The sequence below is a fragment of the Monodelphis domestica genome, chromosome 3 (assembly GCF_027887165.1).
Source record: "Monodelphis domestica isolate mMonDom1 chromosome 3, mMonDom1.pri, whole genome shotgun sequence".
Taxonomy (NCBI): domain Eukaryota; kingdom Metazoa; phylum Chordata; class Mammalia; order Didelphimorphia; family Didelphidae; genus Monodelphis; species Monodelphis domestica.
Window position 1 is genome coordinate 96,763,466 of NC_077229.1, and position 19,632 is coordinate 96,783,097.

Genomic DNA, 19,632 nt, shown 5'->3' on the forward strand with positions numbered 1-19,632 from the left:
TGTACTTCCTGTAGACAGGGGATACTAGGCAGGGATGTGGAAGGTCCCACCTCTTTACTTCCAGTATTGAGCTTGGTGGTGGTAAGGTGGGTGTTTGAACTGGCTGATCAGCCATGGGCACGTGGTCTTTATTTTGTATCTTCTTTATTCTTTGATTTCTAATGATCATTAACAAATCTCTCAAATATAATATTTTTTATCATTGAGATTTTAATTTTTACACTAACCCTTATCAGTCTTCTGCTTTAGAATCCGTGAAATTAGAATTCCCTCCCCGGGGACTCTCTTTCCCAGCTTCCCATGTTCCTACATGCTAATGTAGGGAGGATATAAGTTTTGTGTAGCTCCACCCTCACTTCTTCCAGAAACAAGGCTGTGGAGGTCCAGTGAGGTGAGAAGCAGAAGAATTTTACTCAGGTTTTACTTTTATTCTTTTTATTTCTTCTACTTCAAGTGATTATTAATAAACGTTATAAAATATAACACTTGGAATTATTGGATATTAATTTTAATCGTACAAACCAATACATAATATTGATTCTAAGGTGGAAGGTAAGAGTTTTAAAAAAATGTCTATGGGACATCCAATTTGAGATGTCCAAAAGGCATTTCAGAGATTAGAGGTCAGGAAAGAGATTAAGATTGGATATCATATGCAGTGATAATTGAAGCTGTTGGAGTTGATGGGTGAGATTGTATAGAGGAAGAATAGTGGGTGTGACCTAGAAGGTGTTCCAATCAAGAAAACTAAGAAGGAAGTCAAACAGATAGGACTAGAATTAGGAAAAGAGAGGTGTCATAAAAACTTTGAGAGGAAAGAAGATCCATCAGGAGAAGCTAATCAGCAGTCTCAAAGGCTCTAGAGATGTCAAAAGGATTGAGAAAAGCCCACTATATTTGACAATTAAAAGAACATTGGTAACTTTGAAGAAGACAATTTTAGTTTAATGATTAGGTCAGAAGCCAGATTGCAGAAGGTTTAGAAGAGAGGAAGGGGAGGGAACTATCACAGGCTGCTTTCTCCAGGATTTTAGCTGAGGAGAGGTGAATTATAGGCTGATAATAGCTAGAGGAGACAATAGGATCAAAGGGGGCTTTTTAAGACATGAGGTTACCTGTAGGCATCAAAAAAGATACAATTAGATAGGAAGAATTGAAGTCTAGAGAATGAATGGAGATAGCAAAGGGGACATCCTGCTGGAGAAGATAGGAGGAGATAGAGTCTAGGATGAATTTAGATAGGTTTACTACAGCAAAGAGAAAGTCCTCACTTCATGGGTGAAAGAGAAGACAGTGATGGAATGTTTTAGTGATGTGAGATGAGAAGGAAAAAATCAGAGGAAGTAATGGTTGCCAGGGGCTCCTCCCATGCTGCCACACCATTCAGTTTCAATCAGATGGGCCTTCCAAACCTTTTGAACTCATGAGGTCTTCTCTAAACCTAGATACATCGATCGCTGGATTAAATGCCTCAAATCAGAGAAGAAACACAAAGGAGAAACAAAGGCAGGGTTTGTTTTTTAGCTTTCATATGCTAAATATTGCATAAAAGTAGGGGTGGATAAATAGGCAAGTCACAGCTTCCTTGACCCCCTTGTCCAAAAGTACTGTCACAGTTAGAAGAAGAGCTGCTGAGCGAACAGCCCCTCCTTTTTATACATGCACTGAGTTATCAGTTCTTCCAGTCCATGAGGAGACACTTTCCATCTCAAAGTGTATCCATTTAGCCCTGAGTCCCATGTGTGGACAACAAACTTGGCTAAGCATTTATTACATTTGTGCCCTGCAATAAGCCATCCTAGTCAATCCCTGTCTTTATTTTGTATATATGGCCTGCAACTAGCCACTCTGGCTTTGAGTTGACCTACATTTGTATTTACCTGGTTTTTCTTAAACCTTTACCTTCCATCTTAGGATCAATACTATGTACTGGTTCCAAGGAAGAAACTGAGGCCAGATTCAAACCTAGTACCTTCTGTCTCTGACCTGATTCTCAATCCAGTGAGCCACCTAGCTGCCCCTTTGTTGTTGTTGAGTCGTTTTCAGTCGTGTCCAATTCTTCATGACTCTATTTTGGGTTTTCTTGGCAAAGATATGGGAGTGGTTTGCCAATTCCTTCTTCAGCTCATTTGACAGACAAGGAAAATGGAGCAAACAGCTTAAAGTGACTTGTCCAGAGTCTTACACCTAGTATATTTATTTACCCATTGAACATCTCCCAACCTTACTTTCAAGAATCAAGTATTATTGGACCAATGCTGCAAGCTGCTAAGGACACAAAGACAAAAGTGAAAGGGTGTTTACTCTTAAGGAGCTAACATTCTGACTAGGGAGACTACAGATATATATGAAAGAAAGACAAAGGAGTTTAGGTTGGGAAAGGAATATTATCAGTAGAGAAGGGGCAGGGAAAGGGTTGCATAGAATGTAGTACACAGTTTTTTATTGATTTTTTTTCAATTACACGTGGAAACAATTGTTTGATAATTGTTTTCTGACATTTTGAGCTTCATATTCTGTCCCTCCCTTCCTCTCCTCCTCTTTGAGCTGGTAAAGAGTCTGATATAGATCTACCACTGCTTTCATGCAATTCATATTTCCATATTCCCTGTGAAGTGATTGAAAATACATATTGCATAGACAATTAAAAAAAAACTCTTGAAGGGAATTGTGCATTGGCTATGGGAGGGGTGGGAGGGAGGAATAGAATATGAATTTTTGTAACCAAGGAATAATGTTTGAAATTGACCAAATTAAAATTTAAAAAAAATTTTTTTAACTCTTGAAGGAAATGTGCTTTGATCTGCAGTCATATTTCAGCAGTTCCTTCCTTGGTTGTAGATAGATAGTTTTGTTTTGTTTTGTTTTTGTTTTGTTTTGTTTTTTATCATGAGTCCCTTGGAATTATCTAGAATCTTGTGTTGCTGATAATAGTTTAGTCCTTCACAGTTGATCATTGTACAATATTGCTGTTACTGTATACACTGCTTTCCTGGTTCTGCTCACCTCACTTTGCAGCAGTTCACATAAGCCTTTCCAGGATTTTCTAAATTCATCCTGTTCATCATTTCTTATGGCCAAATACTTTTCCATTATTATCATTTACCACAGCTTATTCAGCCATTCTCCAATTGATGGATACCCCTTCAGTTTCCAATTATTTGCCACTCTAACAAGAGCTGCTAAACATATTCTTGTACAGGTAGATCCTTTTCCTTGGTACATAACTCCTTTGGCAAATATGGGATTGATTCTAAGGCTGTAGTGAGGCATGGGGAAGGGGAGAATGGGACAGCCAATAAAAAGAATAGGATAGAAATATGCAATGGAAATATGCAATGCATTGTGGATAACTAAAGACAGTCAGGTTGGAGTGTTTAAAGGGAAGCAGAGTATAAGAAGACCAGAAAAGTAGGTTGGAGTTAGGTTGCAAAAGGCTTTAAATGCCAAACAGAGTTTATATTAGATCTAAAAGTCATGACTATTGGAGTTTGATTAGGCAGGTGGTATGATCAGACCTGCCCCTTTAGGAAAATCACTTTAGGAATAGCAGTTGTATAAAGTTCAAGTTGGAGTGGGGAGAGGATTAAAGCAAAAAACAAAAACAAAACAATAAGGAGAGCATTGCAATAGTCCTGGAGAGAGGTGATGAGACCTGAATTGGACCAGTGGCTATATATAGGGAGGGCAACACACATGTGAGAACCTTGGGAATGTGGATGCATTGGAGAGGAGAAGTCCACGAAGCTGTTGGGCTGGCAGCCACAGGGAGTAGGGTGAAGCAGGATCATCCTTGGTGCCTCACCCAGTGCTTCTCCAACCCACCCATCCCAGAGGTAGCCGGGGGCCACCTCTCTGCATTTTATTCCCTCCCAGAGAGGGTCTTAGTCATGAGCCGATGGCAGGGCAAAAACATGCTCCTCTCTAGCACATCTGACCTCAGAGAGGGGCACCCCACTGGAAGAACCAAAGGACTGGGCATTCATCAGCAGTACCTACATGGAGAGCCCAGTCCAGCCCCCAAATGTCACCCAGCAGCTTCTAGAAAAAAACTAGAGGCAGCCAAGTGGGTCGATGGAAGTCAGTCTTTAGAGGCCCTATCCAGTTGCCAAGTGCCCACTGGTGCACTCTCTACCTACCCACCGTCATCCTGCCTCATGCCACTCAAGGGGGTATTTGGGCTCTCAAAGAACAATTGTGATCGCTTCACCCAATTAACTTGTCTTGACCGAAATTGAGGGAAAGGGAAGGAAGGGGGAGGTTATCCTCAAATGGAACAGTCCAAATGTTGTCCCCCCTCCTTCCAGAGTATCAGTTTTATCTACAAAAATTTCTGTTTCTGGCTCCTGTCCTTCACTTCCCCATCCTCCACCCCGCAAAACCTACCTTTCTGTCTGATCCACCCAAAGGTAAGACTTTGGCCGTGGGGTAAGGGAAAACTTCTCTTAACCAGTCATTTTTAGATTCAGAAAGAATGTGGTTCAAAACCTGCCACCAAGATGTGCTCTGGCTATGTGACCCTGGACAAAGCTCTTAGCTTCAGGGTGTGCATCCACAAAATGGGCATAATGATAGCATCCGCTTCACAGAGTGGGGAGAGTTACATGAGATCTTGTGTGTAAAGGTGCTTTGAAATCCTTAAAAAATTGTGTAAATGACAGCTATTATTACCTTGCAGAGTTCATCTGAGAATCAAATGACAACGTATTCAAACTCTCCATAAATCAGTGACTATAATAACTATTGTCTTCCACGCCACTCCAAATACTTTACCGCCAAACGACAATCCTAAAGTGCAAACGTTTTTGTTTTTTTTTTAAAAAGAGACTGACACTGTATATAGAAATTAAGCCCATTCATTACACCCAGAAGATGCCGGTCAGCACCCACTGATATTCCTTTACTAGACTTTGAACTTTCCAGAAGTCCAAAGAAAAGGCACACAAGAACACTTTCCAGTCCAAGAGAATGTTTGAGATAGCTCCATTATACTGTGCGTGTGTGTTTTTAAGAAGATGATGTTTAAATGATGTTAATAACTTTTAGTAAAAGAAAACTCTTACAATTTTCCAGTCATAGAGAATGGACATCAGATTCCATCAATGTCCATTATCTGGTGAAAAGAAATGCATGGTACCCATTCTTCAGCCCGTGAGGCTTTGCTGCTCTAAGCTGAATACATAGCATTATTTATTAATACAAAGTAGCATTTTTCATGCAGTAAATATCATCGCTTAGATGTGTGAGGTTCTCACAGCAGGGAGGGAGGCAGTACCAGCAGAGATCTCAGTCATATGAAAGATCATCAATTTTGAAAAATAGGATCATGGAGATCACCATGGCTGCCACCTGAAGAGGAAGAAGAGCACAAATACCATCCTCAGTGCTGGGTTTGATTTGTACTTGCAACTTGGACTAGAATTACATTGGTTTATTCTTGGAAAATGTGTCCTACACAATGAAAAGAATCAACCCCTACCCTCTAGCAATTTCTTCTATTCCTGATCCTTTTCAGACTGGATTCAGGCCCTATAAGTCTGCTGAAACTGTCCTCCAAGGTTGTTGATGAGCTTTCTTTAAAAAAGAACAAACAGGGGGCAGCTGGGTAGCTCAGTGGATTGAGAGCCAGTCCTAGAGACAGAAGGTCCTAGGTTCAAATCTGGCCTCAGACACTTGCCAGCTGTGTGACCCTGGGCAAGTCACTTGACCCCCATTGCCTAGCCCTTACCACTCTTCTGCCTTAGAGCCAATACACAGTATTGACTCCAAGAAGGAAGGTAAGGGTTTAAAAAAAAAAAAGAACAAACAACAAACTCTTACCTTTTGTCTTAGTATTAATTCTAAGACAGAAGTGTGGCAAGGGTTAGGCAATTAGGGTTAAGTGACTTTTCCAGGGTCACACAACTTGGAAGTGTCTGAAGGCAGATTTGAACCCAGGTCCTCTCAACTCCAGGATTGGCACTTTATCCACTGTGCTAACTAGCTGCCCCTATTGATAATGTCTTACCTGGTGAGTTCAATAACTTCCTCATATCCTTGACCTCTTTGAATTTTTTTATATTATTAACCCTTCCTTCTTCCTAGTCACTCTCCTCTTTTGGCTTCCATGACACTTCTCCCTCTTCCTTGTTCTCTTTCTGCATGTCTGATTGCTCCTTCCTTTTTTTTTATTTTAATTTAATTTTTTTAAATTTTATTTGGTCAATTTCAAACATTATCCCTTGGTTACAAAAATCATATTCTATTTCTCCCTCCCCTCCCTCCACCCCTCCCATAGCCGACTCGCAATTCCACTGGGTATTACTTGTGTCCTTGATCAGAACCTATTTCCATGCTGTTGATGTTTGTACTAGGATGTTCATTTAGAGTCTACATCCCCAATCATATCCCCTCGACCCATGTAATCAACTGATCGCTCCTTCTTGGGCTCCTCTGCTGGACTTAATTATTAATCCATTAATTTAATTAATTATCAATTAAATATAGATTAATTCATCTTCCACCAAGCTTGTGTCCTAGCAACTCTTCCATCACTATACCTTCTCTTGGACCGTTTATTAGCTCCCAGAGTCAAGTCTCATCTTTAGGCAAATCTATATATCCAGCCTCCATCTCTCCTGAACTCTAGCCGTGTCTCATCAAGCACCTTCTGGTTAGCTCCTTCCTGATTTTTGTCAAGAGTTCAAAACAACATGGCTAAAATGAAACTCATGTTTTCTTAAGCCTATCATTCAGACAGCTCTATGTCTGATGAGGGTACCACCTCTTCTCCAGTAATCCAGATCTGCAGTCATCCCTGACCCTTTCTTCTCACCTTCAGCTCCCAAATCCAAATTGTTGCCCTATTCCCTCCATGTTAACACCACAGCATTTCTCATAGCCATCTCCTTTTCTCCAGTACCTCCACTTAAAAAGCCACCACCTTATTTGGGCCAAACTATTGTAGTACTTTCCTAATAATCTTTCTGCTTCTAGCCCCCCACCCCCACACACACCCCTCCACCCCGCAACACCCCCACTCTCAAATGTATGCTCTACACAACTGCCAAAGTAATCTTTCTCAGGAATGAGTCTCACCATGTCACACCAGCCCATTCTCACCCTCAACCCTCTCAAATTTACTGGCTCCCATTGATGCCAAGATAAAATATAAACTCCCTGGTGTTGAAGGCCCTCTAGGATCTGGCTCCCATCTATCTTTTCCAAATTATCTCCTACTATTTGGCTTGAGAGGGGCAGCTAGATGGTGCAGGAGATAAAGCACTGGGCTTGGAACTCATCTTCCTGGGTTCCCATCTGGCCTTAGACACTTCCTAGCTGTATGACCCTGGACAAAACACTTAACCTTGTTTGCCTCCATAGAATGAGCTGGAGAAGGAAACGGTAAACTATTTCAGAATCTTTGCCAAGAAAACCCCAAATAGGGTCACAAAGAGTTGGATAGGACTAAAATGACTGAACAACAACAAACTCCCCTTGATGAACTCTAGGAAACCTGGACTACAAATCTGTTCTCTGAATTCTGCACTGTCCCCAGCCTCTATTTGCACAGGCTGGTTCCTGGACATGTTTGGACTGCACTCATTCATCTCTGCCTCTGAGGGACTTTGTTTTCCTTTACGGTTCAGCTTTATGTCCTCCATGAACCATTTCCTCAGCCTCCCAGGTATTAGAGCTCTTTCCCTACTGAGTTTCCATGAATAATATACTTATTTGTATACATGTTGTTCCCCCACTCCCAACAATACAATATAGGATCCTTTAGGACGGAGATGGTTCTGTTTTTTGCTTTGTATCTCTAGCACCTTGCACAGTTCCTTGCACACTTAATGAATGTTTGCTGAATTTATTTTAATTCTAAGTTCTGTTATTTAGCTCCATACTTCGATAATTCCCTTTAAATGAAATGATTAGCATGGAAATGCTATAAGGAACAACATCTAAAAGAAACAACAATCATGCAACCGACATTCCCAAGTGCCTCCAGAACCAAATTTTAAATGTAACTGGGGAATATTTAACAAAGAAAGTAAAAATACAACAAAATGTAGATAACACTACATTTTAAAATTAAGTCCATACCCTGCAGCAGGGATCCATATATCTGGATTAGTGACCCTAGGTTCTATTTGAGTTTGACACCTCTGCACTAAAGAGGCAAAGGAGGCAAAGACTATGCCCATGGAAAGCAAGTTCTAGGTTCACTTTCTTGCCTTTCCAATCAGTCAGTCAATGAGCATTTATTGTCTACTATATGCCAGGTTTTGTGTGAAACATTACAAAGAAAGTCAAAAGGGCAGTCCTATATTCAAGAGGCTCATCATCTAATGATTACAAGTAGTAGTAATAATAATAATAATAGCAGGACAAGCTAGGTGGCTCAATGGATAGAGAGCTGAGCCTGGGTTCAAATCTGAACTCTGACACTTCCTAGTTGTGTGACCCTGGGCAGACCACTCAACCCCAATTGCCTAGCCCTTACAACTGTCTAGTTTTTACTGGTCTTCAATACTTAGAATTGATTCTAGGGGGCAGCTGGGTAGCTCAGTGAATTGAGAGCCAGGCCTATAGACAGGAGGTCCTAGGTTCAAATATGGCCTCAGACACTTCCCAGCTGTGTGACCCTGGGCAAGTCACTTAACCCCCATTGGCTAGCCCTTGACACTTCCAAGACAGAAGGTAAAGGTTTAAAAAAAAAGAATTGATTCTAAAACAGAAGGTATGGGATTTAAAAATAATAATAGTATTTCTATATTATAAATTCACATATTTACATGTACTCTCAGTAGACCATTCTTTGACTTTAATGAGAAAACAAAAGTCATTTGTTGTGATCTCCTTCTTCTTTCCTATATTATATGCCAATACCACTTGACATTAATACTAATTTTCTCCCTCTTTGCTCCAGTCTCTGAAGAGAGGGCTCTCCTCTCCAAGGTGAAGCCCTCTATTTAGCCTCTTGATTCTATCCTTCTCATCTCCCCATGAAGTTTCACCCCTAACACTATTTTCAATCTTAACTCTCAGCCATTCTCTGAGAGCTGTCACTTTTCTTCTCCTCTATCTTATACCTGCCTGAAATCATCCTTCCAGTAGTTCTTCCTTCACTCCAAGTTCTAATGAAAGATAATTTTTCTCCTTGCCAAGGCCAAATCCTCTACATGTAACCTAATCTCTTCCCCCTCCTGTCTTCTCCAGTAGAACATACACGCTGTTTTTTTAATCCTTACCTTTTTTTAAATCAATACTATATATTGGTTCTAAGGCAGAAGAGTGGTAAAGGCTAGACAATGGAAGTTAAGTGACTTGCCCAGGGTCACACAACTAGGAAGTGTCTGAGTCCAGATTTGAACCTAGGACCTCCTGTCTCTGAGCCTGGATCTCAATTCACTGAGCTACCCAGTTGCCCCCTCATCTTTCTTTAGCACTCTTCCCCTTCTTGGTTCCTTCCCTGCTGCCTGCAAAGGCTCCCAAGTTTCTTTCATCTTTAAGAAACTCACTAAGTCCTCCTATTGCCTGCTATCATCCTATTTTTCCTTCTCTCATCCCTTCCCAATCATACTCCTTAAAAATACTGTCTACATTCATCCCCCCCCCATTTCCTCCTCTCTAGCCCTCTTCTGAAATCTGACTTCCAACCTCATCCTTCAACTGAAACTACAGTCTCTACAGTTATCAGAGATCTCTTAATTGCCAAATCCAAGGGTGTTTTCTCAGTCTTCATCATCAACCTCTACAGAATTTGACAGTGTTGACTACCTTCTCCTCTTACATACTGTCATAGGTTGATATCTCTGGGTCTATCTTGGATAAAGATCTGAGAGCCCTCCTCAGAGGTTTCTCAGTCTATCTGAGAACAGGTCGAGTGCCCTCACCTCTACTTTCTTTTAGTTTCCCATAACAAGATTGTTGACCATTCCATGAACCTCAGATGATTCCTGGAACCATTATCTTGCCCCAAACATTATCTTGCCAGCTGCACTATCTATATCCTTGTTGCACTTTCCCAGGGACCCGTCTTAATGGTATGACTTCATTCTTTGTGATCTGTACCTTTAAAAGTCCTTAGCTTCCTGCAATAAACTGTATTTTGTCTGCCATCAGTGGGCAAAAACCCTTCTGCCCTCACACTATGTCTGTTATTATTTTGATTCTTATCTTTTCCCTTGCCCTTACTTACAGGCAAGGTTCCTATAATTTCTACCTTTGTTATTCCTCTGTAATTTTCCTCAATCCTTACCTGTGGAACCCTGGTCCCAGTCTTGCCCCCCCCCCCCCCCGGGGCTTTAACAACATGCTTTCTCCCCTCAGATCTTCATGGCTTTGCTCCTTATTGGTCCTCCTCCCAGTCTGATTACACCATCTCAGTCTCCTTCAAAATATCATTACCCTATTCACTAACTATGGGTCTACCCCCAAACCTTTATCCTGGACCAATATCTTCTCTTACTCTTTAGATTCTCCATCTCTTTAATCTCATGGTTCCCGTCATCATCTCATTACCAATGAGTCCCAACTCTATATAGTAACTGTATTCTCTTTTAAGAGTTCTAGTCTTACAAGACTGCCATTTCCAACTAGATGTCCCACAGGAGTCTCAATCTCAGAGTCTTCAGAGTAAAGCTCATTATCTTTCCTCGCTAGGTCTTCCCCTCTTCCAGTCCTCCGTATTTCTACTAAAGGCACCTTGCGGGTCACGCAGGCTTAGAAACTTGTTGTTACTCCCTAGCTGCTCTCTCCTTGACTCCACCTCCAACCATTTAGTTGCAAATACTGGATTCTGTGCCCAGGAGATAACAACTCTCCTATAAGTCCCCTTCTCTCCACTCCCAAGGCACCACCATAATCCAAGCCCTCCTCACCTTTACATATGCCAAGAGTCTAGTAATTGACCTCCCCACCTACATTTTCTTCCCTCTTCAATCTATCTGCCACATAACTGCCAAATTCATATTCCTGAAGCACTGGTTTGACTGGTTTGAGCCCTTCCCCTCCCCCTTGAAAAAAAAATCCCAATAATTCCCTCTTGCCTCTGAGATAAAGCCCAAGCTTGGTTGGCACTGAAAACCCTAAACAGGAAAAAGCACTAGCAATGTTTGGGAAGTTTGTTGCCAGTTAGCTTTTTTAAGGCTTACTCTTATATCTTCACGCAGGACTCTTCTGCACATACTCTATGTACCAATCAAACTGGCCTTTAAAGAATAACGCTTTTATTTTTTTCTCAGTTGCATATAAAAACAATATTAAACATTTTTTTTAAATTTTGAGTTCCAGCTTCTCTCCCTCCCTCCTTCTCTTATCCCCTCCCTGTGACAGTAGGCAACTTGATATAGGTTCTCTCTCTTTCTCCCCCTCTCTCCCTCCTCTCCTCTCTCTGTCTCTCTCTCTCTCTTTTTCTCTCTCTCAATAGGAAATAAGTTCCCTGAGGCAGGAACTACTTGATTCTTTTCTTTCTATTCCCATTATCTAGCACAACATACATAGCAGGGGCCAAAAAAGCTTGTTCAATGAGTGAATAAATGGCACTAAATGTCTCCACACCAGTGTAGGCCCAGTTAAATTTAGAGAAGCTGATCACTGAAGGATTGACTGCCAACTGATAGATTTTGGATTCAGCAAGTTCTAGGAAGTGATAACTCTGTTGATGAAACTGGTGAAATTATAGATCATGGGATCATAGATGTAGAAAGGGAAGGGAAGGGGCAGCTAGGGGCATAGGGGATAGAGCACAAGACCTGGATACAGGAAGACTTGAGTTCAAATCTGACCTCAAGCACTTCCTAGCGGTGTGACCCTGAGCATGCCACCCAGCTGCACCTTGATTTTGTATTCTCAATACTTAAAAAAAATTTAAAGCACTCATCTTCTATACTGGAATCCATACTAAGTATTTGTTCCAAGGCAGAAGACCTGTAAGGGCTAGGCAGTTGGGGTTAAGTAATTTGTACAGGGGCACACAACTATGAAATGGCTGAGGCCAGATTTGAACCCAGAATATCCCATCTTTAGGCCTGGCCCTCTATCCATTGAGTCACCTACCTGCCCCTAAATAGGTTTTCAAATCCAAATTATGGGAATAGAAACACAGAAGAAAAACAGCTGCTTGATCACATGGGTCAATGGGGACATGATTGGGGATGTAGACTCTAAATGATCACCCTAGCACAAATATCAATAATATGGAAATAAGTCTTGATCTTGACCCAGTGGAACTGCACGTTGACTACAGGAGGGGTGGGGAGAGGGGAGGGAAAGAACATGAATCATGTAACCATGGAAAAATATTCTTAATTAATAAATTAAATAAAATTTAAATAAATAAATAAATTATCCAAATTATCTGATGTCAATAGTGCCCTAACAAACCCAAATTGTCTAGCCCTTGCCCATCTGAGTTGCTACTATATCAGAAAGCAAGGGGAAAGAAAGAAAGAAAGAAAGAAAGAAAGAAAGAAAGAAAGAAAGAAAGAAAGAAAGAAAGAAAGAAAGAAAGAAAGAAAGAAAGAAAGAAAGAAAGAAAGAAAGAAAGAAAGAAAGAAAGAAAGAAAGAAAGAAAGAAAGAAAGAAAGAAAGAAAGAAAGAAAGAGAGAGAGAGAGAGAGAGAGAGAGAGAGAGAGAGAGAGAAAGAAAGAAAGAAAGAAAGAAAGAAAGAAAGAAAGAAAGAAAGAAAGAAAGAAAGAAAGAAAGAAAGAAAGAAAGAAAGAAAGAAAGAAAGAAAGAAAGAAAGAAAGAAAGAGAGAAAGAAAGAAAGAAAGAAAGAAAGAAAGAGAAAAGAAGAAGGAAGGAAGGAAGGAAGGAAGGAAGGAAGGAAGGAAGGAAGGAAGGAAGGAAGGAAGGAAGGAGGGAAGAAAGGAAGGAAGGAAGGAAGGAAGGAAGGAAGGAAGGAAGGAAGGAAGGAAGGAAGGAAGGGAGAAACAAAGAAAGAAAGAAATGTAAGGATCTTCAGAGGGAATCTAGTACAATCCAGATGACAAAGCCCAAGATCTTATAGGCAGTAAATAGCAGAGACAGGATTCCAACACAAGTCTTCTAACTTCAAATCCAGCATGCTTTTCATCATATTATGTTGCTCCTTTTTGATTTTTAAGTTATGTAATTGTATATCTCAAAGTTCCTATAGTTGAGACAGGATTTAGGCCTCTGGATATTAGGTTATTAAAAGTCAGGAAGAGGCAACAATCAATTCTAAATAATAGTTTATCTTCCACAGGGCCTATTTTGATTTTTAATAATATCCCACTTTATTTGGTTTATTTCTCCATCCTAGAGAAGCTGTCAGTACTAATCTGAAGTTCCAGCTCCTATCCTTTCAGTGCCACTGGAAATTTCATAAGTACAAGGCAGAAAATCAATGGTCCCATTCCTAAGGTCTCCAACTAAACATGTCTCCAAAATTTTCTTTGGCAAACACAGACAAAATTTTGTAAGAAGAAAACAAATACCTCAAAGATTAAAATTCCCAAACCAACACCTCCAATCAACTTTTTGTTCTTTTGCAGGGATCTCTTCAGTTTATACAAGCATCCCTAGGAGGAAAAAAATGAATAGATCAATATTTTCTACTTCACCCCTAAGCAGATCATAACATTTGATTTTGTACTTTTAAAAAAGTCTTTCCTTCTCTCAAAAATCGATATTAAGAGGGGGTAGCTGGGTAGCTCAGTGGATTGAAAGTCTGGCCTAGAGATGGAAGGTCCTGGGTTCAAATTTGACCTCAGACACTTCCCAGATATGTGACCCTGGGCAAGTGACTTGACCCCCATTGCCTAGCCCTTACCACTCTTCTGCCTTGGAACCAATACACAGTATTGTTTCCAAGATGGAAGATAAGGGTTTAAACAAACAAACAAAAATTGATATTTTTAAAAATCGATATTAAGTAACATAAGAACAATAAAGACTAAGCAACAGGGGTTAAATGACCAAGATTTTGTTGTGGAAGAAAAACACCTAAGTTTGTAGTGGGGTCTCACCCCAAGAATGGGAAAACCAGGAGGCAGCTGAGTAGCTCAGTGGATTAAGAGCCAACCCTAGAGACAGAAAGTCCTGGGTTCAAATCTGATATCAGACACTTTTTAGCTGGGTGACCCTGGGCAAGTCACTTCACCCTCATTGCCTAGTGCTTACCACTCTCCAGCCTTGGAACCAATACACAATATTGAATCTAAGATGGAAAGTAAGAGTTTAAAAAAAAAAAGAATGAGAGACCCAAACTCCATTCAATCCAGAAGTAAAAGAAAGAATTTTATTTTAAGAAGAAGTTTATAGTGTTATAATAGCCTAAAAGCAAGTGGAATAGTCTGGAAGCCTTAGCTTCCAGGTAACCTTAGGGCTGATGGATAAGCCCAGAAACCAGTAGAATAACCTCTCCAGAGCTGATGGAATAGCAGCACTCCATGTGGGGAGTAGCAGCTCCAAGCTCTCAGGGTGATGGAGTAGCCCAATGGCTCCACCCTGCCACCAATCAGGGCTGGCATATTTATTAGGATCTCAGCTAGTCATCCCCCATTCCAGAGAAATCTTTACCTCTCCTGAAAACCCTGGAAAATGGGTATGGCCAAATTCAGGTGGAGGTGTGTTTTGGGGGTTTGACATGTCATAGGGAATAAGGAGCATGCGTGGGTTTGAGAGGTTCTTCCAGATTGCCGGAGTCCCCAGTGTGCAGGTCCCTTGTCCCCCATTGTCCACCTTGTCATCATTTATCAATGCGGGAGAGGTCTCGCTGCCCCTCAGGAATGAGAATATGGGGAGGGGAGGCAGTACATTAGAGAACCACTATAGCTAATTCATTAGGTCTTATAGTTCTGAACTAAAGTAACTATCAAACAACAGGAGTAATTAATAAAACAGATTAGGCACGAAGCTGATGCCCTGTATAGAATGTTTTGTACCAAGTAAGTACACAGGATGGGACTCTGTAATTCATGCTTGACTAATGCTGAAACTATGGATTTCGCAGTTGATATCTAACTAGTGCGAACTGGTGAGCAATACAAGATTTTAGAGTATAAGAGTCTTGTTCCTATTACTGCCCCTCACTGCCTGCTGTCTTCCCCCCATCGCTTTGTACCCAGATTCCCCTGTCTCCAGGTCTGGCTCTATAACCACTGAGCAACCTAGTTGCACCTGATTTTTTTTACTAAAATGGGCAAAAATTATAACAATATATTTATTTTTAAACCCTTATTTTCTGTCTTAGAATCAATACTGTTTCAGTTCTGAGGCAGAAGAGCTATAAGGGTTAGGCAATTGGAGTTAAGTGACTTACCCAGGGTCATCCAGGTAAGCAGTGTCTGGGGCCAGATTTGAACCCAGAATATCCCATCTTTAGGACTGGTGTTCTACCCACTGACTCACCTACTTGTCCCTAAATATGTCTTAAAATCCAAATTATCTAATGTCAACAGAGCTTTAATTAGCAGTTTTTCTATGGGGCTAATCTGGAACTTAGACACATATGGGTAAGAGTCAAAGCTTCCAATATATAAGATCATTTCCTACATTGTGATGTGCAGCATGATGTTTGAATGCCACATATCAAAGGAGATCAATACTTCTTTTTAAAAAATAGAAATCCTTCTTCTGTCTTTTTTTTTAACCCTCATCTTCCACCTTGGAATCAATACTTTGGATTGGTTCCAAGGCAGAAAAGTGGCAAAGGCTAGGCAATGGGGGTTAAGTGACTTGCCCAGGGTCACAGAGCTAGGAAGTGTCTGAGGTCATATTTGAACCCAGGACCTGGGCCTGGCTATCAGTCCCCTGAGTCACCCAGCTGCCTTCCCCCCTTACTTCTGTCTTAGAATCAATACTAAGTACTAGTTCTAAGGCAGAAGAGAGGTAAGGGCTAGGCAGTGAAGATCACATAGCTAGGAAGTCTCTAAGATCAGATTTGAACCCATGTCCTCCCCACTGAAAGGAAATTGCCTTTATTGCTTTTATATTATTAATAACAAACCAAGTGATCATATATAATCCTTCAGGTAGATATCTGCAACTATGATTTTGAGAGTTAGATTCAGTTATTAAATTAACTGTAGAAGGTATCAATTATAAGAACAGAATATTAACCGTAATAGTAGAAAGGATGTGGTTTGGTGTGTTAGAATATGATAACAACTAACTAAATGAAGAGCTTCTGTTGGAGGAATAAAAACTTCAAGTCTGTGGAGCTATCAAAGGACCCTGTAACTCATGCAGCCTTGCTCATTTGGAAGGGTGAATACACAGCTGGAGCTGTTATCCTAAAGAGATAATAGGGGGGAAGCTCAGTGGATTGAGAGCCAGACCGAGAGACAGGAGGTCCTGGGTTCAAATCTGTCCTCAGACACTTCCCAGCTGTGTGACCCTGGGCAAGTCACTTGACCCCCATTGCCTAGCCCTTACCACTCCTCTGCCTTGGAGTCAATATTGACTCCAAGACGGAAGGTAAGGGTTTAAAAAAATAAGAAATTTAGGGGGGCAGCTGGGTAGCTCAGTGGATTGAGAGCCAGGCCTAGAGATGGGAGGTCCTAGGTTCAAATCTGGCCTCAGATACTTCCCAGCTGTGTGACCCTGGGCAAGTCACTTGACCCCCATTGCCTAGCCCTTACCACTCCTCTGCCTTGGAGTCAATATTGACTCCAAGACGGAAGGTAAGGGTTTAAAAGAGAGAGAGAGAGAGAGAATAGGAAAACAGCCTTGGCAGATGCAGGTGTTATTTGATCCTGGAAACTTTCTACTCCTTACAGACTCCTCGGTTTTATAACCAGGATAGGCTCCTCTGACTAATTAAAATGCTTTATACTGTATCTTATCTTAACCTTGTACTGGACTGTATTAACTCTTAGCAAATGTAACCACAATGTTACAGCATGTTTCTAGCCTACTCTGAACATCTGGTCTTGTTAATTAGCTCTCAAAAGCCTATAAAACAAACTGTTGAACCTCTAAATGAGGTCTTTGCCACAGGCTGGGCAGGGTGAGACTTCGGACTGCATTTTACCCACAAAATAAAGCCGGATTCTCCAGCTCAGGATTATGGCCCAAATAGTTTCATTTCTAACACAACTCCACATCCGGCTCTCTAGCCACTAAGCCACCTTAGCTGCCACCGATCAATACTTTCCTTCCTGCCTTCCGTCAAGTCGCTAAGCCAGGACATACCCTGACCTTTGCTTCTTGCCACCCTTCATTGATTTTTGTTTTATCAACCTAGTTTTGCCCCTGTGTCTGCCTCCGACGCCTTGCTAGCTGGTCTTGGCTCATTCTCCAGCCCTCAATTTAGAAAAGAATTCTTGGCTCTTGTGAATTCTTCCTCTATCCTCTTCCCACTCTCCCACCCCAAATCAGGAGCCTCGAGTCAGCATGCAGATCAGGAAACAAAGTGCAGCCTGGGAGGGAGAGTTATACTACCTTTGCTTTTGAAAAAAAAATAACTGTTTTATTAGAAACCTAGCCTTAAGCCTCTGTACTTTACCTTCTTGTCATCAGCAATGTCAGGCTCCCGGCAAAGAAAATTTCCTTTGCAGCAAAAGACAGGATAAAAGCCACCATTTTGATCCTGGTATTTGGAGCCATTGAAGTCAGTATAGTTGTTAAATCCACAGCAATTCAGCTAAGAGGAAAGAAAAATGATTTATGGATCCCGAACTTCTCAGAAGGAGCTGGAGCCTCGTATACCGATTGTGTATCTTTTACTTAAAGTTTCAATCTGGTTATATTAGTAGTAGTAAAGGAGAAAAAGAACAAGTTGGCTTTTTTTAAACCTTTATCTTCCACCTTAGAATCAATACTAAGTGCAATTATCAATAATATGGAAATAGGTCTTGATCAATGACACATGTAAAACCCAGTGGAATTGCAGGAGGGGGGTGGGAGGGGTGGGGAGAGGGGAGGGAAAGAACATAAATCATGGAACTATGGAAAAATATTCTGAATTAAATAAAAATTTTCAATTAAAAAAAATAATCAATACTAAGTATTGGTTCCAAGACAGAAAAGAGGTAAGGGCTAGGCAATTGGGGGGGGGGGGTGAGTGACTCAGGCTTAAAAATAATGATAATAATCATAATAAAAAGTCTTACCTTCTATCTTAGGATCAATAATAAGTATCAGGTCCCAGGCAAATGAGCAGTATGGGCTAGGCAGTAGGGGTCAAGTGACTTGCCCAAGATCATACAACTAGGAAGTGTCTGAGGCCAAGTTTGAACCCAGGACTTCCCTTCTCCAAGCCTGGGTCTCTGAGCCACCCAGCTGCCCCCAGGATGATGACCATCTAGCAGGGCTCTTTCCATCAGTGTCCAATAGCTTTTGAGGCCAGGTCGGGACATTCCCTCCATTCTTGGCCATCAGAGAGACTCCCTTGGGATGGCTTAGCTTACCTCTTGCATGGTGTTATTCCACATCTTTGTGATTTCTTCATGCTTGCCATAGTCCTCCTGTAGCGAGCTGACTGCCCGGGAATTAATATGTGCGAACAGCAGGTTTGCCTGGGATGAAGGTACTAATTATGTGAATAATGACACATGTTGGCCATAAACAAATACATCACAACCAGCACTTGCAATTAATTAATTTAATTTAATTAATGATTTTTAAAAACAACACTTAATTATATCTATTGCATTGAATCAAAACAACAGAGCATCCTCTCTGAGAGCCAATGATTTCAGTAATTCAGTTCCACAGACACAGAGACCCACAGAAAACATTCCTAAGCCCTCAAGGAGCTTACATTCTGCAAGGTGAGAACCATTTAACCTCTATCGGCTCCCCTTTGCCGATCTCTGCCTTGGAAGCAATACGCAAGGCAGAAGGGGAGGGTTTTAGATACAGTCGTAGACATATATATCTTCAGAGTAAGCAAAAGGTGATGTCCATGAAAAGCCTATGTGAAAGGTAACACGTGAGCCCCCAAGGATACTAGGGATCAAGAAACAGATGTTACCATAAATGATTACAATTTAATTCAGCAGTGACTGTTAAATGCCTAACCAGCCCTGCATTACATAATAATAGCTCACATTTATATAGCACTTTAAGGTTTGCAAAGTGCTATCTTATTCCTAGCTGTGTGACCCTGGGCAAGTCACTTAACTCCAATTGCCCAGCTCTTGCCACTTTTGGGTCTTAAAATTGATACTAAGGGATCATGTAACATGGAAAAAATATTCCAAATTAATTAATTAAATACATTTTTTAAAAAAAGAGGGGGCAGCTGGGTAGCTCAGTGGATTGAGAGCCAGTCCTAGAGATGGGAGGTCCTACGTTCAAATCTGGCCTCAGACACTTCCCAGCTGTGTGACCCTGGGCAAGTCATTTGACCCCCATTGCCTAGCCCTTACCACTCTTCTGCCTTGGAGCCAATACACAGTATTGATTCCAAGATGGAAGGTAAGGGTTAAAAAAAAAAAAGAATTGATACTAAGGGGGCAGCTAGGTGGATCAGTGAATAGAGAGCCAGGTTTGGAGATAGGAGGTTCTGGGTTCAAATTTAACCTCAGATACTTCCTGGCTGAGTGACCCTAGTTAGTAGACAAGTCACTTAACCCCTATTGCCCAGCCCTTACTGCTCCTCTGCCTTAGAACCAATACATGGTATTGATTCTGAGATGGAAGATAAGGTTTTTTTAAAAAATAAAGAATTGATATTAA

General features: G+C 41.1%; 1 protein-coding gene across 1 annotated transcript in view; it reads right to left on the bottom strand.

Annotated features, from left to right (window-relative positions):
- Nucleotides 1–4,840: 4,840 nt before the first annotated feature.
- The window catches only part of TSPAN16 (tetraspanin 16), a 33,428-nt gene continuing 18,636 nt past the window's right edge, over nt 4,841–19,632 (bottom strand). The window contains exons 5-8 of the mRNA XM_056822717.1: nt 18,360–18,467; nt 17,456–17,593; nt 13,443–13,526; nt 4,841–5,349 (exon numbers count right to left, since the gene is read on the bottom strand). Of these exons, the coding sequence (XP_056678695.1) occupies nt 5,287–5,349; nt 13,443–13,526; nt 17,456–17,593; nt 18,360–18,467 (393 nt within the window). The 3' untranslated portion in view covers nt 4,841–5,286. The remainder of the gene's footprint in view (nt 5,350–13,442; nt 13,527–17,455; nt 17,594–18,359; nt 18,468–19,632) is intronic.